The sequence below is a fragment of the Strix aluco genome, chromosome Z (genome assembly GCF_031877795.1).
Source record: "Strix aluco isolate bStrAlu1 chromosome Z, bStrAlu1.hap1, whole genome shotgun sequence".
Lineage (NCBI taxonomy): Eukaryota > Metazoa > Chordata > Aves > Strigiformes > Strigidae > Strix > Strix aluco.
The window spans coordinates 48864881-48891332 of NC_133971.1; the positions used below are offsets into that span (position 1 = coordinate 48864881).

Below are 26452 nucleotides of genomic sequence, written 5' to 3' on the forward strand. Positions count from 1 at the left end.
AATGCAAGGCAATGGTCCTACTTTTTGCTCTGCTCTTTCTTCTTAGGATCCTGAACTCCACCATCTCATGGTCATGTCAAGGCTGCCTCTCCCTTGTTCATAGGTGTCATATTCAGCAGAGCAACTTTCTGTGTGGGTTTCTCAATCACGTGTGGCAGGAATTTGTCATCAATGTGCTCAGATCTCCTGGATTGCTTGAGCCCTGCTGTGTTGTCCTTCCAGCAGGTATCAGGATGGTTAAAGCTGCCCAGGAGGACCAAGGCCTGTGAATATAAGACTACTTACAGTTGTTTGAAGAAAGCCTCATCTACTTCTACCTGAGTGGGAGGTCTAGAGCAGATACTCACTACAAAGCACCTGTGTTGGTCTGCCTGCTGATCTTGACCCATACAGTCTAAACTGACTGACCTGTCCCAAGGCTGAGGTCCAGGCTTTTCAGCTGGTGTCTCACATAAAAGGCAACTTGCCCTCCTTGCCCTTCTCAGGCTGTCCTTCCTAAAAAGCCCATATTCCTCCATCACAGCGTGCCAGTCATGTAAAATTTCCCACCATGTCTCCATGATCCCAATGAGGTTGTAGCCCTGTAACTGCACACAAACTTCTCTCCTGCCAGCACTTCCAGCAGGTCAAGGGAGCTGATCCTTCCTCTCTGCTCAGCACTGGTGATGTTTGTTCCCATCCTGAGTTTAGAAGCATTTCAGAAAGTCACCCAAGTGAACCAATTCCCCAGTACAGGCTTAGGACCCTTCCCCATTCGGCTGTTCTGCAGGCACCTCCTTCTCATGCCTGTCCTCACTTCACCTCTGTTTTTTTGATTTCTATATTCCTTCTGTTCCCATCACCCTGAGGCTTGCCTACCCAACTTCCTTACTTGTTTGCTGAGGAATCACTACCTTCCCTATAATTTCTAGTTTAAATCTCTCCCTAAGAATAGTTTGGCCAGTCTATTGACAGAGGTTATTTCACCCCATTTGGTAAATGCATCCTATTTCTTTTTAGTAGCTGTTGACCCTCAAAGAGGATCCCATGGTTGTAGAAATCAAAATCCTGCTGCTGACACCAGCTGCACAACTAGCTGTTAACTTGCAGGGTCCATTGGTTCTTCTGAGACCCTTACCCCTCACCAGCAGGACTGACAAGAACACCACATGTTCCCTCGACCGCCATCCCCAGAGCTCTGTAGTCATACTTGATTCTTCTCAGGCCACCCCAACAGTGTCACTGGTGCCTACACAGAAGCGCAGTAGAGGATAGTAGTCAGAGGGCCAGATGAGTCTTGGTTGCTTTTCCACAATACCCCAAATGTGGGTCCCCAGCAAGCAGCAAACTTTCCTAGAAGACAGACCATGGGGGGCCTTCATCCCCTGCAGCAGGGAGTGTTTTACCGCTCTCACTTTGTGCTTTTATCTAGTGGTCCTGAGTGGGTTATGCCAAGCCATCAGAGATGCTCCACTGGACAGTACTCCCAGCTCCCAACTGATGAGAATGGGAATAATGAAGCTATGAAGATGTTGAACTTATTGTATAACTGCGAGTCACTGGGTGAGGCAGGAGCCTTCCTCCTGGTATGAGAGGTCACCACCTTCCAGCCTTCACTGTAATAGGAGTTCTGTCTTAGAAGCTTAATGGGCACAGGTTCTTTATGCCCCTCTGCTGCAGCTGAAGGCTGAGGGTCTCAGAAGAGATCCAGCTGACCTCTTTCTTATGCTCTTTGATGTTGTGCAGGGTGATCTCCCACAGCTCTTTCACTTTGTAGCACAGCTAGTGGACAACATGCCCCAGTGACAGGCTGCAGGCATTCCCTGCAGCCTGAGACTTGCAGAGGTGTGTCCTCCTTCTGAAGCTCCATCTGGATCTTAGGATCTAATAGCAAAGGGATGGTTACTCCAGTGGTGCCTGAGAACTGTGCCCTGTGACCACCATTGCTGAGAGCAATGTAGATTAGTTACAGTAGAATATCTCAAGTTGGAAGGGACCCGTGAGGGACATGAAATCCAACTCTCTGCTCCTCACAGGACTAACTAAGACTAGACTGGTACGACTAAGAGCGCTGTCCAGACACTCCTTGAACTCTGACAGGCTTGATGCCGTGACTTCCCTGGGAGCCTGTTCCAGTGACTGACCACCATCTCAGTGAAGAACAACCTTTTCCTAATGCCCAATCTGAACTTCCCCTGATGCAGTTTCATACCATTTCGTCGTGTCCTCTCGCTGGTCACCAGAGAGAGAAGATCAGCACCTCCCCTTCTGCTGCTGCCCTTAAGGAAGTTATAGACAGTTCTCCAAGCTGAACAAACCAATTAGCTCTTACGCTGAGTGAGTTTTCTGCTGGATGGACTTTTACCAGCTTCCTAGCTGCGGTAGGTGGGCTTATCAGACTGGAGGTAGAAGATGAAGCTGTGGAAGCTTGGCTTGGGAAAATTCAACCTACTGTAAAAGAGCATTGAGATACTTTTGATTTAGTAGTATTAAGTTATCCCCATTCAAAATGAATTAAAATTCATGACATGTATCTTTCTTGTGATACAGAAGATAATAATGTAATTACTGATGATGAAGTCATATTAATGCTGTCATTCCTGGCCATTTGATCAAAAGCTGGCAGAAAGAACTCCTCAACAGAGGAGTTGGTCGTGGCAAAGTTATAGGATAGTACTGATACAATAGGATAGTAGTGTTCTTAGTGTCAGTCAAAGGTTGCATTATGAAGGTGCTACATACTGTAGTTTGCCTGACAGTGTCTCAAGAGTGTCTGCATCATCAGCATTTGCTGAGAAAGATACTCTAGTAGGTAGTATTCAGTATTTTGCAGATATGTCTAACAAAGCATATGCGAAGAGTGATTATGTTGAAGAAATTAAATCTTAGGTCTGCCTTTTGGATTTTTGTGGAAGGACTTTGTCAGTGACACAGCTCCAGTTTGAGGCTGGGAAAGAGGGGAGTGCCTAGCAAGGAAACAATGGGGAGTGGAGCTGTGTTTTTTTAAAAGAGTTGTCTTCAACTGTTACTGTTAATAGCAAAGTGGGTAGGTATATTGTTCTGTGTGTTGCAGTATAACTGAAGAAATCAGAAATTATTTGTATCTTCATGGATTTTTGGCCGATGGAACTGAATTTTATTTCTTGTAACTTTCTTCATTTATTACTTTTCAAAAAACATGATGCATTTGCAGTTCTGTGGTACCCTTGTGTTGGCCTAGTAACTGCATGCATAGGTTTTTCAAAGTGTTGTCCAAATGTGGGGACAGAATTCCTTGAACTGGTGAATTGATGAGACTTTTGTAAGGTAGTTTCAACACAGATGAGCCTGATAAAATAGTTACAGGCCTTGTCACCTGTAAGTTGTATTTCTTCAAAAAATAACTAGAAGTATTGGCAAAGATTTCTCATCTCCTTACTGTGAATGTAAAATAAGTGTTTATTCTTGACATTTAGTGATTTTTATATAAATCAGTTCAAATATGCAAATAATTTAATACAGAAAGGTAGAAATGTAAATGTATTTCAGTTTCCTTAAGTGTAGGTATATAGGCAGATGAGAAGGTAAGAGAGACCTCGGTGTAAATCAGGTGTCTGACCCTGCTTTGGGGCTTTGTCAACCCCATAGCAAACATGAGTGACATGAAGAGCAGCTCTGTTGCCATCACTGTATTGTTTTTGATACTTGATTTAGGTGTTGATAGCCAGCTTGAATATCTGTATATTTGCATAGAGAGATCTGAAGCGGTGCCCTTAGCTAGAAGGTGAGTTAAGTTCTTAAGCAAGGAGGTGCTACTGGCCTGCCTGCCCTCAGACTTGAACTTCATTATACTTTACTGACCAGCAGAGAATCCAGCTGGAAGACCACAGAACAAATTCCGGTTGTGAGTTTTACAAATAAACACACGTGCATTGAGGGGAAAACATTCCTTAAAGGTTTTACAGGCTAATGCAGAATTTTTTAACAATAAATGCTTATTTTTGCAATGGCAAAGGTTATTCTACAAACTGTGAAAGTTTATTTCAGCATTAAGCAGCAGAGATATTTGTGCAGTAATATGTCAGCTCTTCTGGAGAGGCTAAGAAATTTGAATAGGGCTGGGAGTGTGGAAAGCAAGAGTACACAAGCTGAAAGTCTCTACCATTCAAGAATTACCTTTTTCCTTCATAGACACATACATTTTCTGAGTTTTTATTTCCAGTACAAGATTCTCAAGGAGTTTTAAAGAATGTTAGGAGGGACTCTTGAAATTATACACTTAATAGTAAAATGGATGTAGAATTTACCAACTAAAGGGAAGTGTAACTTGTTTGAAATTGGTGAACTGAGATATATGTAATCTGTACCACATTTTAGGAAGAAAAGCTAAAGGTAAATGGAAAAATTACAAAGTGTTAGCTTTGAAGTTCAGTGCCTCTTATAATCTTAACAGACTTTTATTAATGTTGTGTTAAAGGATTGTAGTTTACACACTTAATTCTGTGGCTTCTATGGATTAGAATTATAAATATCGACCTAAACACTGGTCGGTGGGTTTCAGTTTATTTTGTTCTGCATTTAGCAGTTACTGTATCTGGAGTAGTTTCTCATGCCATTGTTTCTTTGCCCTGTATTAGCAGTAATGAGTGGTGCCACACTGTTAATGAAAAATTTTAGTGACTTGAATGTTACTTCTTTCTGCTGGGCTAAATTTCAAAGGCATTTATTCATTTCCTATTATATTGTGATCAGATTAATGAGTAGTGACCTTTTTAGGCCACTTATTTTGTGCTCGGCCAACTTCATTAGCATCCATTTTGATCTGCTGGCATTAAAAAGAAAAAAAAAAAGACTATTTCAGACTGGCCACATCCTTTTGACTATGGACAACTATAGGCTAGTAGGAGCACAACCAGAGATGAGAACTGCAGCAGAGAATAATCTTGTTAATTAAAACAACTCTAGTACCTTTGATCTGCTTCTTTTCTGTAATTACACCAAGTGCAACTTTGCCTTGGGGATGGTAGTGTATTGTAAGAGAAGCCAAAGATGCTTCAACGTTAATCAAACCTTCCCAATTTAATCATAAGAAATACTAAAAATACCAATGGCTCCTTTACAGGAATTGCTATTTTTATAAACATAACACAAAGCAAAAACCTAAAAAAATTATGTATTTTACTTTTCATGCTCTGATGGTTACAAAAGAAAGTGAGAGCTGAAGAATGTTATCCATACACCCAAAAAAGTGTTGGTTTAAGCGCAGCCAGTTCTGTGATTTTTTTTCTTGTAATTTCTGAGGCTTGCATCTGAGATTGGCATAGGTGAATTTCACCTGGAATGTGGTGCTGTGAAACAGAACAGTAGTTACTTTTGAGGATAGCCAGCTCTGACATATCCCAGAGTTGTTTATGATATAAAAATACTGTAGAGCTTGTCTGAACATCCTGTGACTGTTGTACTCTTAGTTCACTAAGATTCTGCTTCAGTTATCCCATTTTTTTTCTTCTTTTGTTAGCCTACTTGAGTTTCATTTTTACAAAAACAAGCTTTCCTGTCACTTCAGATGCACCACTTAAACCTCCCTCCCTTCTTGAATCTGTATGCCTAGAATTTCTTAGTGGTGTGGTTTTTTTTTTTTCCTCACTTCCCTGAGAATGAATTATCAGGGTGATCTGACTTCTTTCACCTCTACTTTTTTGGCTGCCTTTCATTTATGAGTATTTTTTTGTGTGTGTGTGTTCCATTTCAGTAGTGGAAGGTGGTTGTTGGAGGCTTGTCTCCTCCTTTTAGTGACCATATTTCATTCCACCATCTGATCTCCCATCCAGTACCTGTGTGTCACTTTCTCATTTTTTAAGTCAAATACTGTCTTCTGAGCACTGGATTCAGTTTTCTCTTAGCTATTTTATGGCTTTACAAGGATTGTAGTTTTGCTCCACAAGCTCTGCTGAAATGTTTTTTTGTCAAAGCCTATAATGTTTTCTGCTTGGAACAAATAATCCAACCTCAAACTCCTAGATATGTCAGTCTCGTAGTTGCCTGTGGTGTGGAAGCATAGCTTTCCTTTGGCGTCTAAGACATAGTGCTCAGCTACATTTTTTTCTTCCATCTTCCTAAATATCATTTCTGAGTTACACCAGTGATACCTGTAATTTCTGGTAACAGGTTATTTTAAAATTCTTTTTCCTAGTTCCTAAAGCTATTAAACATCTATGTCAATATTGAAGACCTGCAAACTGTCTGTAACTCAAACTTGTCTTCTCATGAACGTTCAGCTTAGTCACCTAAAGGAGAATGTACTTAATTTTTGTCTTGCTGGGCACTGTGTAAAGAAAACACACAAAATGAGTCCTGGAGGCCTTGTCCTATGGCTCTTCTGGCACAACAGTACTAGATGGTAGATGATTAATGTTGTAAAGTTAACTGGAATTTTTCTTAGCTAATGAGTAGCCAAATACTCACTGTGGCTGATCTTTATTTCTTTCTACATGTTTTTCTTAATTGTTTCTACACTGACAATGAATAATACAATTTTCTGAGTTTTTTGTTTTTTGTTTTTGAAGTAGTGAATCAACTGTTAACCAAAAGGCTAGAGATTTTAGATAAAATCGAGTGTGTAAGCTCTAGGTTTTGGAAAAAGCACCTTAAAGGGCACACTTTTTCTATGAATTGACAATATCTACTTACACAACCTTACAATGTTTGTTACAAAATATTTTCATTTTCTTATGGTGTCAGGGAATAGGCACTCTTCCCTATACTTCTGTTTAGTACCAGCATTTCAACATTTCTATTTATTTCAAAAGTCCAGTTTAATGACATTGAAAATAGGTGAATTGTGCACTAGAGAATAAATGGAGCAAATTGGAATGAATGTGAAATGTTCAGGAATTAATGTATTTTGATGCTCATATCAGATAGTGGAAAGAAAATGCTCCTTACCTTAAATAAAACACCTACATTTTGTGGGTGTAGTGGTTTAGCCTCTGCCGGGGTCTGAGACCACGCGGCCGCTGCCCCTCCCCCACAAAGGGAGTGAAATACAAAGCCCCAAGACTGAAATAAGGAAAGGTTTAATACAACAATGCAATAGCAACACAACCAACAACAACAATAACAATAACAGTAATAGTGATAGCAATGAACAGAGAAAAATAGCTACCAAATACAGCAGTTTGAAGCACGATGTACAAAACCACGAGTGCACCGCGCTCCCGCGCCAGGAAAATGTGACCTGTCAGGATGTGACGTCGGCATGGTATCTGAATAACCCGGCTAGAGCTCCCCCCCACTGCTGGGGAAACTTAACCCTATCCTGGTTAAACCAGGACAGTGGCTTTATTAAGTAAGCCAAGCAGCCTGGAGAAATCCACTGCTGGAAGAGTTAATCAGAGATAAGGTCAGACTGTTAGGGGATAGTGACTAACCATGACTAGTTGTGTTAATACTGTATTGTATTCTTAACTGCTAGAAAATGGTAAATCAAGAGAGTGGTATTTTATAAAGAAGGATGCTCAAAAAGGGTTATTTGGGGATTCTTATGATTTGTTACTTGTATGGGACAACATTAGTGGTCCACTTCAGTTTTATAATGTATGGAACTTGTTTTTTCTGGTAGTTCTGAATTCAGTATTGCACTTGTGCAATTTGGAAATAATCCCTTGAATTTTTTCCTCTGTGTGTACAGGATTTGATTTAGAAACTTGATCATTTCTCTCTTTTTGTTATGTTGGAATTTTCATTGAATAGAGTTTTGAGCCTGTAAAATCATTAGGGTTTAAACGTGTTTTGTTATTTTTAATAGAAGGGCTTGTTAACTGTACCCTCTAATAGGGATTTTTTTCATTAAAATACCACAGAGATGAGCCGTTAAATCCAGATGTGCTGCTTCTCTTGGAGACCTACATTTAATTCTCCATGAACATCTAAGTTCTTTTAAAAACACTAATGTATGAAAAAGCAGGCAGCTAATGCTTTAAGTTGATTTTAAGTGCCTTTTAGAATATGTCATCTCCAGGTAAATTTAAAAAAAACCCATCTAGTACAACAGACTTTCTTGCATGTGTAACCCCTTCATGCCTTATGAAACTAAAGCAGGGATTTTGACAGATGTTTTAAACTCAAGTAGTTCCAAAGGGATCTAGACACCTAAATATTGTAGAGCTTCAGTCTCTAGAACTACTTTGGACATCTTTGACATTTGTAACAGTACAGTGTATGTAATCTGTCAAACCCTATTAAGTTAGTTATCCTTTAATATTCTGTTACGAGCCACTGCTTTGGTTTTATATTCTGTTAATGTTTGCAAATATAGATTATGTAGCAGTTTGGAGAGGGGTCAGGGGAGAAATTTAATAAGGACACTATCAGTGAACTAATGAAGTCATGTACCACAAAACCAAGTGGGGATAGAGGACAGAAGGAACAACATTCCCACCTTCTTTGCCAGACTGGTTAATGGATTTAATAGTACCTAACCATGATGACAGGTTTTGATATAGTGTGTTTACATTCAACTGAGTGGATAAGAATACTAGGGAGGCATTTGACAATTTTCTACAATATTCTGGTAGTCAAGCTGAGAAGATACAGACAAGATGAATGGGGCTGCACAATGAACAAAGGGCTGGTTGGGTTGTTGAACTCAAGTGATCAACAGTTCAAAGTCTGTGAGAGAGCTGCTTAGGAGAGGTTTCTGTGGGGGTTTGTGCTGTGTGCAAAGCTGGTGAACATGCTTCTAGTGACCTGGTTGGTTGGATGGAAAGCATGCATGACCAGGTTGCAGGTGGCACCAACATGGAGGGAGCAGTTGCTGTACTGTAGGAGGATAGAGCTGCCATTCAGAGACTGTATTGTCATTAGGAACCTCATAAAATTCAGCAAATTTGGAGCCCTGTGCCCAGGCCCAAACAAGCCCTGGCAGCATTGCAAGCCTGCATACTGACTGGCGAGGGAACCACTCTGCAGCAAAGAGCTAGGGCACTGAGGTGAGCACCAGGCTGAGCTGGGGCCAGCAGCATGCTCTGGTGACAGAAGAGATCCAGTGTATCGTGGCTGTTTCAATGAGAGTGTAGCTGTGTTTCAACCTAAGAAAAAAGAAATTATTCTTTGTGAGAGTGGTTAAATGCTAGAGCTGGCTGCCTGGTGAGACTGTAGAGTCTCCATCCTTGGAAGTGCTCAGATCAGGTTGCTCAGGGCCTTTGAAATTATTCCTGCTTTGAGTGGGAAGCTGGCCCAGATGACCTCTGGAGGTCCCTTCCAATCTGAATTATTTTATGAGTCTGTTTATAGCTTTGTAATGTTGTGCTCTGTCTGAGTTAATACCAGTGGCCTCTCAGACCAGGCAATGGTAATTTTCTCAGCACAAAATCTTACTGTTGTGGTCCATCTCATTCTCGTCAGTCTCTTAATGAGGTGCTTAGGGGCAGTCTAACCTTGTTTTAACTTTTATGAGCATGCTTGCCAAATATACTACAGTAGTTATAAAACTAGTGTTTCCAAGTTACACAAGAAAGGTTCATCTACACAACAGACTTCTAGCTTTTTTATTCAAAAGAAAGTATTATTGAAAGGTATTTTTCCTAAGAAACACTGCCAACAAAGCACCTTGAATGGTCATTAGGTACAAATCAATAGGCTCTGGGTATTGATGTGGTGATTGCTATATGTAGCATTTAAAAGCACTTGTGCTTTATTGTTGTATGCCTTAAAAGCAGCATCTTACAGTATCCCCAAAAAGCTTTAGAATAACTTAATGAACTTCATGCCTGGTTAAGTAAATAAATTATTCTGTATTCAGTAAAAATCAACATGTTTTAATGGAATATAATAACTGTTTACTGTTTAATAACAGGCATACTATTTTAAAATGTTATTGCATTATACCAGGAAACCAGTTGACTGCTTTTTAATAAAGTTGATGCTAGATCAAAATCAAACTGAAAATGTGTTCGACACAGTGCCTGCTATTCAGAAAAAGGACGCTAGAGTGTAGTTTAGCATTTATAGTACTCTTACAGATAAGTATCAGGAAGTCTTCCGAACAAAACATTGGTTGCACACTGCCTTTTTTCATATGGTGTTATAACGTTGAGTTATACTGAAGTTCTCTGATTGTATAAACACAGCTCCATTCTTCACCATCTATGGCAGAACAAGTGAATAGTGCACTAGAATACTTTAATTGAAGATTCTGTTTAATATTTAACTGTTTTTCTAACATTGGTTATTCATCATATAAAGCTCTGTTAACTGTATTTTTTTTGCTTACATTCAGTTGAGGATAAACTGCAGAGAATGATAGATTTTTCCTTTTAACAGTATGTACTCTTTAAAGAAGTTTTGCTGATAGAACGCATCCACTTTTATGTTAATCCTAAATATAGATTACAGTGGGCTTTCTATTGTGTATTCATCTGTTTGACCAAAAAAAAAGTATTGCATTTTTTTGTTGTTTTTGAAAGGAAGAAAGCTTAAATTCATAGCTATAAGTAACAGGATATGGCATTTTTGCATGGATTGAGAGATACAAAAACTTAGCTCTTTCAACTTCTGAAAGATGTGTCGGTACTGAGCCTGCTTTCATTAACAATCAATGGCAGAATTCACTTCTGACTTCATTTGGTGCAGAACTGAGCTTTTAATTTAACTCCCCTTTATCATCTGCTTGTTTCAAACTAGGATTCAGACTTTGCTATTGGCAAATAAAATTACACGCCAATAGGCTCTGCTTATAAAATACTATATTAAATAAGGTAAATTTGTATAGGTAGACGTAAATTGCAAACTTTAAAAGACCTATTGCTTATGTAGAGATAGAAAAGTCAATTTTGTTGTTACTTGGTCTGTGTTTTTGGAACAAGAGAATGCTGTGGATGTAACTTTAACTTCAAAACTGAAAAACTTCATACACTGTGACATGGAAAGTTAGTATTAGAAGTTTTTATTCTTGCATAGATTCTTGCAAGGTTACCCTTAGTGACAGGTTATCATTACCCTTTTTAAATCAAGAAACCAACAATAACAAAACAACAATGCAGGAAGCTTTTACGTAATTTAACTTCACATTTGTAGACTGTATTTACACAGCTTCAGTTGCTGTTTGAACCACTGAATGCAGCTGAAATGTACTGTCATAACTCCAGCTAGCAGTGTCTTTATCTCTCAGCTTCTTGAGCTGCTTTTCCCCTGGCTCCCTGCAGTGTTCACTATGATTCTACATAGGGTGCACCCTCTTCCCTCACGCCAAGGTACCAGACTGAGAAGGCGAGGGGGAGAAGGGCTGGTTAGCCACAATTTGTGAGAGTCGTCCACGGGGAGGCTTTTTGGGCAGGCATGCCGGGAGCTAGCAAGCCTACCAGGACCTGAGGCTAAAGAGAAGACCTTGACCACTACTCCTGCCAGGTTGGAAGAGGTCATCTGCTATACCAAAGTCCAAGTTCCATGTGTAATATATTTTTGGTTCTCCTCCAGATTATAACGAAATCTTGGTGCCTCCAGAGAATCAGTTTTGAGTTCTGTGTCTGGTGGCTTTTACTGCCTTGGAGGAACCCTGTTGTTCTGCTGAAAACAGGCTGAGTAGGAGGGAGAAGCAAACTTTGTTTAGGCTATGCTAATGCTTCAGTTACGTATGTTCTTGTGTGTGGAGATACAGATATTAGCATTGCACTGGACTGATTTGTCTTGCAAATCTGTATAAAAATGTAATAAAATCTGTGAGTAATTGTGTACATACACAATTAAGACTTACGGAATTATTTGTTTCTAACCTAAACAGAAACGGAAATACTGCTAAAAATACTAATTGCTGGTTAATGTATTGATGCTTGCTAAAATGTCATTCCACATTATTAAATAAAATTTAGTATTGAATGACATTTTTTATTTAGAAGCTTGCTGAAATCAAAGTGGCTGAAGAGCAAGGGCAGCAGTGGGCGGCCACAGGCACAGTGCAGCCTGGCAGTGGTGGTGCTGCCTGGTGAGGGCATCCACTGCATGGCAGGAGCAGCCCAGGTTGGGTCTTGGCTTAGTGGCCCTTGCTAGGGAAGCCACACAGCAGGCGCTTCGTATGTTATGACCATTTTTGCTTCTCTGGACTGTTGCATACCTTAGTGGTCTCAGCCCTGCTCCAGTCCCTGCCTGTAAGATAGTTTTCAGCTTTTTGTTCTCAGTTCTAGTCAAGAAAATAAGATAATGGAAATATTTTGGGCCAAATCTGGACAGACCTTCCTAGTTCAGGATGTTGTTGCAGGTAGATAGGCAACAACTCTAATTCTAGTCAAGTAACTGCTCACACCTTTTCTCCTTTTTCATGCATAAGTCTTTAGAAAGGGGAATAGGTCAAAAGTTCATAAAATCTTGCCTACACAAAGTTCAGATTCTGTGTCTCTTCAATTAAAATTAATGGAGGGACATAAATTAAGACAGGGTTAGAAATGAAAACTTCAAGAGAGTCTCATTGACAATCTTTATGTTTATAAGCATTTTGTATTCTTACGTTAGAAATGGTTTGGTGCAGCATTTTCAGATGTAGGCACTTCTTAACCATCTTTTAGGCAAACTGCATGTCAACTTAAATAAACCATAGCTGGACTAACTTTATCACATAAAGCCAATGGCACAGTTTCTTATTTTGTAATTATTATTTCAAAGGCTAAAATACACAGACATTTGGGGAAATGCAACTCTTCAGTTTAAAGCAAACATTCAAACAAATGTACTTCTATAGTGTTGCAAAAAAAATTATCTTCAACCAATGATATCCACAGACCTCATTTAACTTACGAAGCATTAATTTAGGAACTTCATCTGCTCTTTAAAAATATACTTCTGTTTTTACTTTATGCTGTTAACTGGAGTGTTCTCTGCATATATACAAATTGTTGAAAGAATCAAGATGCTGATTCTGTATTGTTGGAATTTATTTTTTTTTTTTCTTTCTTGGTTTGGTGGCTTCCCTGGAAAATTCTGAGCTTTTCCACAAGGCTTTTGGTTACAGAATTCTTCTAGTTTATTTTTTCTTGTGACAGCCTCTAAAATTCTGAGACAGATTGGGAATTATAAAACTGGCAATGTAAAACTTCAGTTTAACTTTTTAATCTTAATGTCTTAATGGCTGGCTTTTAATGCCATCACATTTTACCTTCTTCAACAAATTTAAAGCTCTGCTAACTGTCTGGCATCAAGCTTGTCAGAGGGCCAGCTATTTTGCCAGACTGGAGAGCCAAGATTCATGAAAATGTCAACAGTCTCAGGCTCATTAGTTTTTGGCTTTTCTGGCCTTTCTGTAAGGACTGCAGTGCTGCATAAGCTAAATGCTATTTTTGTATTTAGTCCTGTTAGTTACAGTGGAAACCACAGCCAACTTTAATGTAAACAGTTGAAATAGTTGAAAGAGTGTTCTGTTGATTTGTTAATTTGAGTTATTTGCAAGGAAAGCTGCCTGCCAAGGTCTGTTTCCATATAATAAGTTAGGAAGACACAGTGTGGATATTTTGTTCTTTTCTTCTTCGTATCTTTTCTCTTCCATAGCATCAGAAGATATTTGTTGTTTTAAATATGTTCAGATCAGCCTTGTAAAGCTGCCATAAACTTTCCAGGTTAAAAAATTGCAGAAGTTACTTGTTTGCCCTTTATTATTTAATTGGTCAGGCAAAAAGGTTATTTGCCTTGAGAAATGGTCACATGAGAACACCGCACAACTTAGATCCTTTAATAAAGGTGTCATGGACCTTGTCCACATTTCTGAAATGTACTGATTTTTGTCTGTATACCTTCAGCATGAAAATATGTAAAAGAACACTGCTTGAGGACAGCTTACACTTAACATATAGCATTCATACAGATGCTGTACTAATGAAGCTACTAATTTCACTGGGTCACCTGTTACCTTCTACTGTAACGTTAAAGTCTAAAGAAAATGTTCCAATTAATTTAAAATACATCTAATGTAATTTCCTGTCACTGTAGTGTTATAAACTTTGTAAAAGCCACTTCACCCTTAATTGGTAATTGTCTAGATCGAACTATCTCTTCAATACATAATAATAATAAAAATAAATGTGTTGTACTTTTTACTTAGTGTTCAAAACCACTGTGAAAAATAGGATAATGCAAAATAGAAGTGAAGTTTGGAATGATATATAAACTACTAAATACTTGAAAGGCAAGGTTTTTTCTTTACTAGTTTTAGATATTTTTACAAATACACTTTTTCTGGAGAGAAATATACACTTAATAGCCTAATTTTTCAAGAAACGCACTAGCTGATGTGATTTTCCAAAAGACAGGAGTGTTGTCCTTAATGAGAACTCTGAGCTTGTCATGAAATAAATGACTACTTCCATCGCTTACTTCTGGAGAGTTGCTGGTTTTGTCCAATTTTAGTCATAAATCTAGGAAGAAATACATCTTGTAATCTTAGTAAGTAAGACTTTTCAGATGTTTTGCTACAGTTGTTCAAATCCAGACTAGTTGAGCTTTGACTGAAAATCATTACAAACTGATAGCTGTTTGGTGCTGAAAAAGAAATGAGTTGGTGATGTAAATCCCATTTCCAGTGGTTGGGTGTCAACAACAGAAATCTCCAAGCTCAATATCAGCACTAACACAACAGCTTCTTTAAGACTTGCATTGAGAGTAGTTTTGATGATTTTACTTTTTGAGATACATTTGGCCACTTTTTTTTTTTTTTTTTTTTTTTTTTTTTCAGTAAGATCAGGACATAGTTCCTGAAATGTATTAGGTTACTCTGAAAGTAAATGTTAAAATGGGATCATATATAGTCTGTGCTCTTGTTCGAAATACTTATTTTGCTGAACTTTATTTTCTTCTGTTGAATGTAGGAGCTGGATATGGTCTGTTGATTCATTTCTTTTGAGATCCGTGGCTCAACAATTGTTGTTCAGTAACAGTAAAACATGCACTCGTGCTTAGCATGCTTATGAAGACTGAAAAACCTGAGAGCTGCTTGCACATGGCCTTACAACTGTATTCCTTTAAATAGTGATTTGTACCAGTAAACCATTCTTAGAACAAATGGGTGAGACCTGGGGTTTGTGTACTGGAGAGTTCAACAGTGGTGTAAAACAGATGCTTGGGGATCACCATAAATACAGGGTAACTGTGGAGTGATATTTTCTGGGTGATAGGAATAGTGGTTCTTGGATTTTCTGAACTGAAAAGGGTATCTTCATGCTCTAATAGCTCATGATGATGGATACTTTTTTTTCCTGCTGTAAATTTTTTGTTCCCATGATCATGCGATAAGATGTACAATGTAGCTATCCATGAAACAGATGCAAATAAGGGTTTCCTTTTGAACTTGCTCTCTGCTGGTATTGCTTGATGCTCCTGTCAGTTAACTGCCTTATTCTGAAGTCCGTTGCTCTAGGCAAAGGCCCAGGATTGTTTCAATTTTCAGGAGATCAGTAGTTTTTAAATTCGTGGAGAAATCTCAATTGAATATGATGAAAAACATAATCAGGGATTTTGGTTGGGAGGGTTTGTCACAAACTGTTCATAAACAAGAAATTCTTTGTAAAGAGGATGTTTCAAACAACTTGAGTGGGATGCCCAGTGGGGGAGAAGCTGAGTGAGCTCTGCAGAGGTGGGGTGGTGGGCCGTTTCTCTCCATCTCCCTCCTATTGTTGCCCAGAGACAGAACTTGCCTAACTGTGCAGTACAAGCCAGAGAAAATGAGAACCTTCTGGAACAACCTATAGTGTATGTGTAAGAAAGGCTACATAAAGGCAACACCCCACGCGTGTCTTTGTCGACCCATCACCTACGGACCAAGCTGGCTACTCTGTGACAAGGATCCAAGGGTGGTGATTTCCCGTTTTCCTATCCCCTTCTTCTCTCTCCTCTTTCTGCTCTCTCTCTCTTACATATATTCATGTGTATAAGTTTTGTAGGAATTGAACTGCGATTGGTTGGTCATTGACGGGTCTCATTGCCAAAGTGCCATTATTCATTCTCCGTATGGTTATCAGTTGATTGTTGCCAGATTGTCTCCATTTGTTCACTAAAGTGATCAGTCAATACAGTCAGCAGCACAATTGTTCCTCTGAGTCATTGTGGTGACTTGGCCCGCCCTGCCGCTCTGCCAAGCAGAGACTGGCTCTTCCACCTGCACGCAGGCTCTCGGGGAATTCAAAAGATTCACCCCCCCTCATAACCCACCGTGTGGGATGAGACAAGGTTGTAGTTCATATTACTGAGAGTGGAAAATGGAAAGAAGGGCAAGGGAATTATCTTCTCACCATAGCACTTAGGACCAGCAGAACTGCTGAGAGCGGGTGCCAGGGGAATCTGAATGCTAGGAAACAGTGCTGTGATTCTTAGCTGCTCACTAGTAGTGCATGTCTTGAGAGGCAGGGAGATGGCTCTGTATTTCTGTCCTCCTTTCAGAACCTCTTGTGTGACATATCATCCCATTGCCTACTCCCATTGCTGCATCCCCTGCTCCGGATAGTTCTAATGGTGGAATACCAGATTGGTTCAAAGGCAGTTTTTGTCCAAAAATGCTGTATTGCTTTTTGAGTGCCTCTGTTGTATATTATGCTTCTTTATATTGTGACAAAGCTTGCTGTGTGTGCTAGGTTTGTGTGTGTGGTGGGGGTTTTTGGTAGTGAGAGAGGGGGCTACAGCAGTGGCCCCTGTGAGAAGCTTCTGAAAGCTCCCCCAGCTTCAAGTCAGACCTGCCTCTAGCCAAGGCTGAGATAATTAGCGACTGTGGCTGTGCCTCTGTGATAGCGTATTTAAGAAGGGGAACCTGGAAGGAGGAGTTGGAGTTGTGAGGAGGAATTGCAAGGGGGACACCTGTGCGAATACCGAGGTCAGTGGAAGAAAGGAGAAGGAAAAGAGGGAGGTGTGCTGGAGCAAAGAATCCCCTGTATCCTGTGGTGAGATGGCAGGGATGCCCCCTTGCCACCCATGGAAGTCCATGGTGAAGCAGGTGCCCACCTGCAGCCCATGGAGGACCCGACGCCAGAGCAGGTGACTGTGTCTGAAGAAGGCTGGAACTGTATGGGAAGAAGCTCCCGCTGTTGTAGTTCAGTGCTGGGAGGATTGCAACATGTGGGGGTGACCCATGCTGGAGCAGCTCAGGAAATGCTACAGCCTGTGGGAAGGACTCACATTGGAGAAAATTCATGGGAGGACTGTCTCCTGTGAGAGGGACCCCATGTTGGAGCAGGAGAAGAATGCGAGGAGTCCTCCCTCTGAGGAGGAAGAAGCTGCAGGACTGACTGCACACTTCCCATTCCCTGCCCCCTGCGCCACTGTGGGAGGTAGAGAAATTGGGAGTAAAGTTGAGTCCAGGAAGAAGGGAGGGGTGGGGGAAAGGTGTTTTTAAGATGTGGTAATGCTTCTTCTCACTGTCCTACTCTTGTCTGTTAAGTGTTGTTAGTGTTTGAATTAAATTGATGTTCTTCCCCTAACGAGCCTGTCTTCTGCCCATGACCATAATGGGTGGGCCACCTCTCCCTGTCCTTATCTTGATTCCTGAGCCTTTTGCTTCATTTCCTCCTTCCCAGTGCTGGGGGGGAGCGGGGAGTGAGCGGCTGCATAGTGCTCAGTTGACCTCTGGGCTCAAACTATGACACTGTATTGGTAGTGTCTTGTGGGAAGAAGAACAGATGCTATTGAAGGGAAGTTGCTACAAGTATGCTTGAAATTGCTAATGTACAGGGACCTGTAAAGTAGGACATTTAGTTTTAACATTAACCATCACTTCTGTTTTACTAGCTTTTATTTTTCCCATATTTTACTGCAATGTATGTAATTTCATTTATACTTTCTCCTAACTACCCTCTGTAGTCACGACCCACTTGTAAGATGTTTTGAAACCTTTAACTCCTTGCCCAGTAAAGGTAAGACAGACCTTGGACAGTCTGAAAAAGTCCCTGAGTACATCCCTAATAGCAGGAACCTAAAAAACAAGTGTCTAAGAAGATACCAGTGTCAAGATAAGTGACTGGAAGCTGGTCTAAACTAACCTTGGAACAAACAGGAGCTGAAGGTCGGATGAAGTAACTGTGACCATATATGGACACTAGAAACCTAAAGTTCACTAACGGACAGTGTGAGAAAGGCTGTGTGGACCTCTAAGGAGGGGAGAAGACCCTCATTCTGTTTTTACTATGCATGCTCGGACTATGTAAATGAATTCTAAGAACCCATTAGCATAAGACTGCCTCTTCTAAGAAATCTGATGCATATGTATGTTTTTTGTGTATATTAGTCAGAGAGTTTTGTTAGTAAGTGCGGCACTTGTGGTGGAGCGATCCTCAGTGCTGCCCAGCGCTGTGAATAAAGAATTCCTGCTGAACAGTTATACTCAATTCTGACTGTTGAGTGAAGCTATTTGTTTCATTATGTTGTGTCAACTGTACAAGTATCAGAAAAATCGTCTGGAAACTAACTTGTCAAATACAGTGATAACCTGTACTTAATTGTTTATTTTCATGGTCATGTTGGTTTGGAGATTGATGGTACTGCCTTGAATCTCTTCTGGTACAAAATGCTAAACTTAGTCTGGTATACTTTAATGAATTGTAAATGTTGTGCTGCAGTGGCTTTCCTGGAACTAGATGGAAAATTTTGAAACTTGTAACAGAAAACAGGTTCAAATTGCTCTAGTCTGATAATGCCCGAAATGTGTGTTTCTAGGAGGTTGTTTCTCTGTTTCTGCCTGTCACTCTGGAGCAATAAAGGATGAAGCTGATATTTGTAGACATTATATGGAGTCATGACATTCAAACTCAGTGCCTCTAGCTCCTTAAGCACAGTTCACATTCCCTATGCATCAGAAAATGACCTTCCACAAAATGTAAAGACACCAAATGACTTCATAGCTCTCTCACGGTATAGTGGTAGAGCTTTTGTATGAATTGGAACAGGTATTCCAAATTTTTGACCAGCTGAGTTAAGTTATTCCTGTCACATTGCCTGAATTGTGTTCAAAAGGGTACAAAAGCCTTTGTGCAGGATACCTGTAAAAATTTATTTACACCTAAAGGCACCTAATTTTTGTTTGCAGAGTAATTGATGCATGTTGGCGGGTAACATGGAAATAATTTTTTTCCTGTGGTGTGTGATCTTTTCTTCAGATAGAATATCTTTTCTGTGCATGTTTTTACAGAGGAGGTTAGCAGAATAGTTAGTCTTATGCTTCTAGAGATGATGAAGAGGTTGAGGAGCTGGGGATCAGAAGGAGTATTTGTCCAGGAAAGCAGATTGACTTATCAGTAGATACCATAATCAGTTTTGAAAGTTGTGTCTTGTTAATTAATATACATATATAATTAATCACCTTTTAAGTTATCCATTTGAAATTCAAATTCATTTTCACTATGAATTGTACTACATGCTTTTCCATTTAAAAGTATCATTCACTGGCTGTACTATTTAAAAAAACCACAGCAAAACCTTACAACTGTTTTATTTTTAAATTCACATGGGAAGGAAAACCTCAGCGATATGCCCTTTCCCTCCCCCCCCCCCCCCCCCTTTTTTTCCCTTCCCCCCATTTTTTTCCCTTCGCCCCCTTTCCCCCCCCCCCCTTTTTTTCCCTTCCCCCCACCCCCCTTTCCCTTCCCCCCCACCTCCTGTTCCCTTCCCCCACTCCCTTTTTTTTTCCTTTTCTCTTGCCAGGAAGCTGGTGCTATACAGATTACCAAGTGGAAAAGTGCTTTCTGGATCGTTCTCAATACTCTCTCCACCTGTGTTTCTGATATTGTGTTTTTAATTTATGTGGCTGTTGACTCTTAATGAAGGATTTAATTTTAAATTTTTATGCCTCATGACCAGTGAGTCCAAATTCTTTTGAAAGAGACTGAAAGAAAGGATGCAAGCTGGAACATGATGGAGTCAGAGTAAACTTCTATGCCTGATTTTTCTCAGGAAACACCATTAAACTAAATCTTGGAAATTTTGCTTGCATAAAGAATGTTCAAAGTAAGCCTAGAAGAAACCTAAAGAGTGCTGATGGCTCCTTGAGTTTCTCTGCATTTCATGACAGCTGTTACACTTCTCAAAAAGATGGCTTTCTAAAACTTACTTTAAAGAGAAATTAAAGAGCTGGTAGGCAGATAATGAGAAAACTGAGGCTCTATCACATTTTACTTCTGATAAGTCTTTATTTCTTGATCTTGTCTGTGGGAGTCAGTCTTTGGTAAGCCAATTTGAATTGTTGTGAAGATAGCAGTAGATATCTTAGAAGTATAGTAATGCAAGCAGGAGAGCTAAAAAAACAGAATATGACTATGAATTTCATAATTACATCTGAAGAATGGCAGAGATGATATTTTGTTATTTCTGTGCTCCAGGGTAACTGAGCATGAGACTGAAGGACTACTAGCATTGCAATGGTGAGAAATACTTACATGGTAATGTTACACAGCCATCTTGTTGTGCCTTAAAATCACTCAACCACATTACCTGCAAACTACCTGCTACTGAGAAAATAAGGGCAACTCATAATAATTGAAGCAGTGGTAAAGATTGAATTGGCTCATGCTGCTCAATCTTAAAAGAAGAGGGAGGACTCCCAAGTAATTCTTTCATTTATTATTTCAGTATTACAGTTCAGTTTCCATCTTAGTAGTTTAAAAGCATGTATGAGCTTCAGTTAAAAAAGCAGAATTTATATATTTGGGACATCAGCTACAGAGTTTCTACTTTAAATCTCATTTCTATTTATTAGGATCAGAGGATGGGCAAGTTTTCAGCAATCTCAAGTCTACTGTGTAGACTTAGCTTGAGTGAGCTTGAGGCTTGTCTTTAATGTACAGTTCAGCTGGTGACCAGGCTCTTCTTGCACCATCTGTGCTTAATATGAGCAGAGCTACAGCAAATACCAAACCCTACTCATGACTGCACTGGCCCTGGGTTTGTCAGATGGGCCTTGGCTGTGTAGAGGATGAGGTAATCCATTATTTCACTTCTGTTCAGTACAAGAGAGAGAGGTTTTCATTTAATAGTGGTGGCTTCTTATTTTGCATGAAAGATGTGGCAATTGCATCAGGTCGCACATGCTATGTAGCCATAGGGTGTGGGAAAGCGGAAACATAATATACTAAGCAAATTATTTTTAAGATGAAAGTAGGTCCTGGCAATTTCAAAGACTGCCCCAAAGGAGCTGTAAGATTTTGTCCAAAGAAATGCAGAAGTACATACAGACAAATTTTAGAGCTAAAATACAAAAAGTAAAAAATTACAGCTAGGTAATCTCAAGCCACTGCAATTGGCATTGTATACATTAATTGACTGAGAATAGAAGAATGGCCATACCAGAGCATATTAAAGGTCCATTTTCACAGCATACTGTCACCAGCCATGAACAGATGTAGTAATGAGTGTAATATGTATATGTATATCTAAAGAAGAAAAGGTAAGCATTTGCTTCTCTCCTTTCTCCAACTGCTTTTAACTCAGGGGACTTTCTGAGTTGGCTGTGACTTTGTACCTTCAGTGGTGCTGCTTCCATATCTGATGGATTTTTATTTCACAATTCTTTCCAGTTTCCCTTCAGCCCATGTAAAGTTCTTGTATCCACAGCATTGATTAGCAAGGAGATATGTGGCCCTTGGCATGAGGAATTACTCCTCATGTTTGTTTTTGACCTGGCTTCTCCAGCGTTCTTTTGCAGTTGGAGTGCAAACCAGAGGTTTATGTAGTGGAGTAATAATGTTCCATATTTAATTCTTTCATCCTTTCCTAGTAACTCTTAACATCTGATCTGCATTTTTGAGAACTGCTGGACATTAAACTGCCTTTTTCACAGAACAGTTTATCATAAGTTCTTACTCCTGAATGTCATGCTATGTTAACCTCAGACCCTGGGGTTTTTCTGTATGTTGGGTTAGGATTGTTTCTTCGTAAGTGCATCATTTTATGTTTTATCTATGTTTAACTTAATCCACTCATATTTTTAAGTGTGTTCTATAGCTCTAGTGGTTAAGGTAGAGGATGCAAAATGTAATCCAAAACCCATTTTTAATTTGTGTTTGTCCTCTAACATAAAAATAGCAAAAATAGCATTTGTTCTCAAATTTTGTAAAATGTATGGACTTGTCCCTGTAAACTTCCAACACAGCTTTGTAAAACACCCAAATGTTGTTTTAATGCATGTGTGTAATGGAGTTGTGTTAGTATAAAACATGTATTAAAACATTACTATAAAACATATGGTAACTGTGGCTTTTCTCCAAACTTCTCAGGTGGGTTTTGACCTTGAACCCTTGGTGTTTTGAGAAATTGAATTTACTGGAAGCTGCCGTTTCTGTTTGGGCAGGCTTGTTTCTTTGAAAATAGAGTCTGGGGCCTGACCTTGGCAGTATGTGTTGGAACATGAAAATGTTGCCACATGTGTTAGCAGTTTAAAAACATCAGCTTCCTCTTTATTTTGTTTCTAGAGCATTTCTTTGTCACTCTTAACCTCTGTATCTCTCCCTAGAAACATCTACAAATGCTGAGCATAACACTGTAACATTGTTATTCTTTGCTTACTCTGGGTTTAAATCCTTGATTTGCCTACCTTTAGTCTGAATGTGGGTATGAGAGTACACTCATTTGCATTCCCAGAGTGGTGCCTGTTTTCAGGAGCCCTTCGGACATTTTGTAACAAGGTAAAAGTCCTGAAGCAAGTGAGGGCATTTATATCTGTAGGAAAATCATAGAGATTTAAAAAAAGTTTCAGTATTAGCTCACTATTTTTCAGGCTGCTGCATATTCACTTCTAGAGTATCTCTGCCCAGAAACTAGTAATCACACTAAACCTGACACCACGGTATAGCACAGTCCACTGTCAAGATTCAGTTCTGCTGGGGAAAATAGACAAAACGTTATTCTGAATCTGAACATCGTTGATTTAGATGTGGATAAAGGAAAGAAAGCTATGAGAAGTCTGTGCATATATATGCATGGGTGTCTTTGCATATGGAGCATTTTTGCAAGACATAGAATGATTTTTTTTTTTTTTTTTCTGTCCCACCAAATATGACAAGTTACTTTGTCATAAGTTTTTAAACTAGAAATGCTGTATTGAAAAACCAGTAAGAACCCACTGGATAGCTTTGAGCTGTAGTGAAACTGCATACAGGTGAATAGGACTAAAAATTATCCTTGTCAAATCTTAATCCCCACCCACAAACCTTTTGCTTAGTATTCTGAATACTACTGTTCCTGCCTGGAGCAGATTGCTACTTTCATTTCCAGAAATGGGAGCAAACTGATGTTCATCATTAAATAAGTTCTCTGCTGCTGCTTCTACTCTTCTGTAACAACACCATATGTAGGGCAAGACTGTAGCAGCATCCTTAAACAAAAGAAAAAGACAAAAAGCCTTTTCTGCGTAGATGGCCTTTCTCAGAGCAAAGGTGGCTTTTGTGGTGGTGGAACAGGACTTTGCGTGTTCTGAAGTGCTTCCTATCTGATATAGGCTGGTAATGTCAGTTTCATGTAGGAATAACTTTGGTGTGTGTTTTTTTTTTTTTTTTTTTTTTTTTTTTGTCTTGGCACAATAACTTAGGTATCAAAGTATTAAGTACAGAAGTAAGTCTTGTGCCCCCAGGATGGGGTTATAAAAGTACGTATTCAACATAATTAAGTACCTAATTGGGTGTTTAAAGTTAAGTAATGTATATACATATGAAATTAATTAAATTATATTGGAAGGTATTTTTTCATGATTTGTGCTCTGCTCCCTGCAAATCAAACTATAGGTAGTGTTTATTCTGTAACTATTTGAAAATGCTTGCTTTCTGGGTAATTTCCTTTTTTGGTTTGGGTTTGGTGGTTTTTTGGTGAGGTTAACAAAGCTTAAAAAACTACACATGAAAAAATCCAAGCCAATGTGTAAAATACAAAAAGCAGATGCAAAAGGGAGACTTGAAAATAAGTAAGTTATATCTAGCCAACTTTGTTATAGTTAAATACGCTGAGGTCAGAAATCACCGGAAACTGTTTCCATCTGCCTATAAAAGCTAGTGAACAATGCAACTCTTTGGATTGAGGTCACCAGCTAACTGTTTTGGAACAGCTTTATGTGGTAGCTTTTCATGCCTTAATCTCTTCTCAATAGAAAATACCATTATGAGGAGAACTTTAAGAAATTCTCTTGTTAATGAAAACAGCCATTTAATAACAGAGAGAAAGAGGCATCACACTTATTACAAAATTCAGTTTCCACTAAATCTGATAATCAAAAAGAGGATGAACTTCTACTTAACTATTAGGGCAGAGGCAAGAGCCAGCCTCCAGGGGTATTTGCTGCTTCCAGGTTGTTAGTAAAACTGTTTTCAGAAATGTCTTTTTCAATTGGTTACATGTGAGAAAATTTTGGGAAAAAGGCAGTGGTACAGTGCTGGAGAACTTCTGAAATTATACCCACCAGACCTGGAAGCGAGATTGATTTCAGTTCATTCATGGTGAAGGTCCCTGGAATAGCTCACTGAATAGTGAAATTAATGAGTACTTAATTTAGGCTCAAAGCCTGTCCATTAATACAACAGAACATGCCAAATGTGTGCAGGATTAGCAACAGGAAAATGCCAATGCTAGAAGTGCAAAGGAAAGACAGACAGCAGACCCCTGGAACAGTATACCAGAAAAGCATATGAGAATACTTTCCATTTTGTTGTTAGGCTGATTTCTTGGCCCTGGGCCTTTTAGTCTAATTATTTAAAAATACTTTTCTCAGTACTTTTTTTTTGATCCCTTGCATCAACACTTCCCCCACTGCTTTGGATTTAAACTGTTGCTGAGTGACCTTTAACTGCACACCCTATGGAGAAGTGAATAGTCTCTGTGTCTCAGTAGTTGGGGCTAGAAGTATGGAAATTAAATTAACACAACCTGTCAACTGTTAAAGAGGAGTTTATCTATTGTTACTGCCTTTTTATAATGCTGCGACTTACTGGTAAGTAATAATGTTTGACTAGGGAACAGTTGTACTGTTTACTGTTAAATTACTTAGTACACTTGACTGGGTGCATGCTCTTGTGGACAAACAAGTGCAGTGTCTGTCAGGCTCACCACAAACTTGATCTGGACCTGTCTTCAGAATTCACTTCTGTAAATTGCATTTATTGCAGTGATTCCTTACTGTCTCTCATGTGTGACCAAGATATAAACTGTACCAGTAAAGATTACAAGGAGGATGCAGATGAAGTTGTGCTCCAGGTCCCTCACATTCAGTTGAAAATCCTGACTTTATGTTTCTTAAGCTCAGAGACCTTTGTTTGCATGGACGGTATGATTTTAAGTGGTCATACTAGTAACAGTTTCACTGTTAAGGAAATCCTTAATTTTTCTGAGTTATTGAATAACATATGCAAGTATCTATAGTGACTTCTGTGCATGCTCATGAGTGTGTGTATATGTGTTCTTGGTGTAACAACTTCAGTTACTCTATGAATAACTTCAAACTTAATTCTTTCATTTCATTTGATAAAGTTCTTCTGCTAGTCATTTTAGCAGCTACATGCAGTACACCAAAGAATTTTAAATAATTTTTATTTTCTTTTTTCAGACTTAAATTAGAAGCTCCTTACAAGGATATTTTTCATACTACATGCCTACTACATATTTCAGCATAGATGGAATTATAAAAAATGAACCCATTCATAAATACAGTATGTCTGGGTTTTCATGTGTGTACGCATCTAAAATTTTCTGTTGTAATTAGTCTAGTATTTTTATTATCAATGATAAATATTATATATTCTATTATAATATTTTTATCAAATTGTTGAAATGCTAACTTGGTATGAAAAACAGTAACAGACTTCTCTGATTGGGGTATGGAACTAGTAATTGGGGTATGGATACTTGTAAGTTGCTTCTCTTGGAGGTTATGAAAGGATTTTCAGAGTGCTTGCTTCTTTATTTTTAAAAACAGAAGGAGTTTCAAACAGAAAATTACATCAGGTTTAATACACTGTGTCATATGGGAAAGTTCTTAGTGTGCCTCTTGGGATGTGGAATGTGTTTTTGCAATGTATTTATGCTATCTTTCATAAATTGCTGGTTACTTACAAAAGTAATGTTCTCTCACTCTGTTCTGTCATGTAGCCGTCCTCAGAAGGTGTGTTTATGTCCGTTCCTGCCAATACATCCACTAAAGGTCTCCACCTGCTTGTATATAATTCAGCATCCAGCAGAGGTGAGTAAGGCTGTGGTAGTTGTTGAAGTTTGGCTAGAATCTTAATGCAGCAAATGGTAGGCAACAGGAAACAGGTATGTTATTAACATCATGTAATGATTTTTTCCTTTTAAACTTGATGATTGAAATGCCAGTTCATCTGAGTTACTGTATCTTTTATTCAGTTCTTCTGAATTATTGTATCTTCTGAAATCACACCTTATTTCTGCACCTTCCATGCATGCAAGACATCTTTTCTTATCTGCATAGTCCTGCTAGAATCTGAAGTCTACTTCCTTGGTACAAATTGGAAGAATTAATCTTGACATGGTGTCTCACAGAGTT

The 26452-nt window shown here is 39.0% G+C and overlaps 1 protein-coding gene across 2 annotated transcripts in view; it reads left to right on the plus strand.

The window, feature by feature from the left end:
- DTWD2 (DTW motif tRNA-uridine aminocarboxypropyltransferase 2) overlaps positions 1-26452 on the plus strand; it is a 100172-nt gene that overhangs the window by 8637 nt on the left and 65083 nt on the right. For both annotated transcript variants that reach the window (XM_074812200.1, XM_074812198.1), the window contains exon 2: positions 26038-26128. In XM_074812200.1, coding sequence (XP_074668301.1) covers positions 26038-26128 — 91 coding nt within the window. The remainder of the gene's footprint in view (positions 1-26037; positions 26129-26452) is intronic.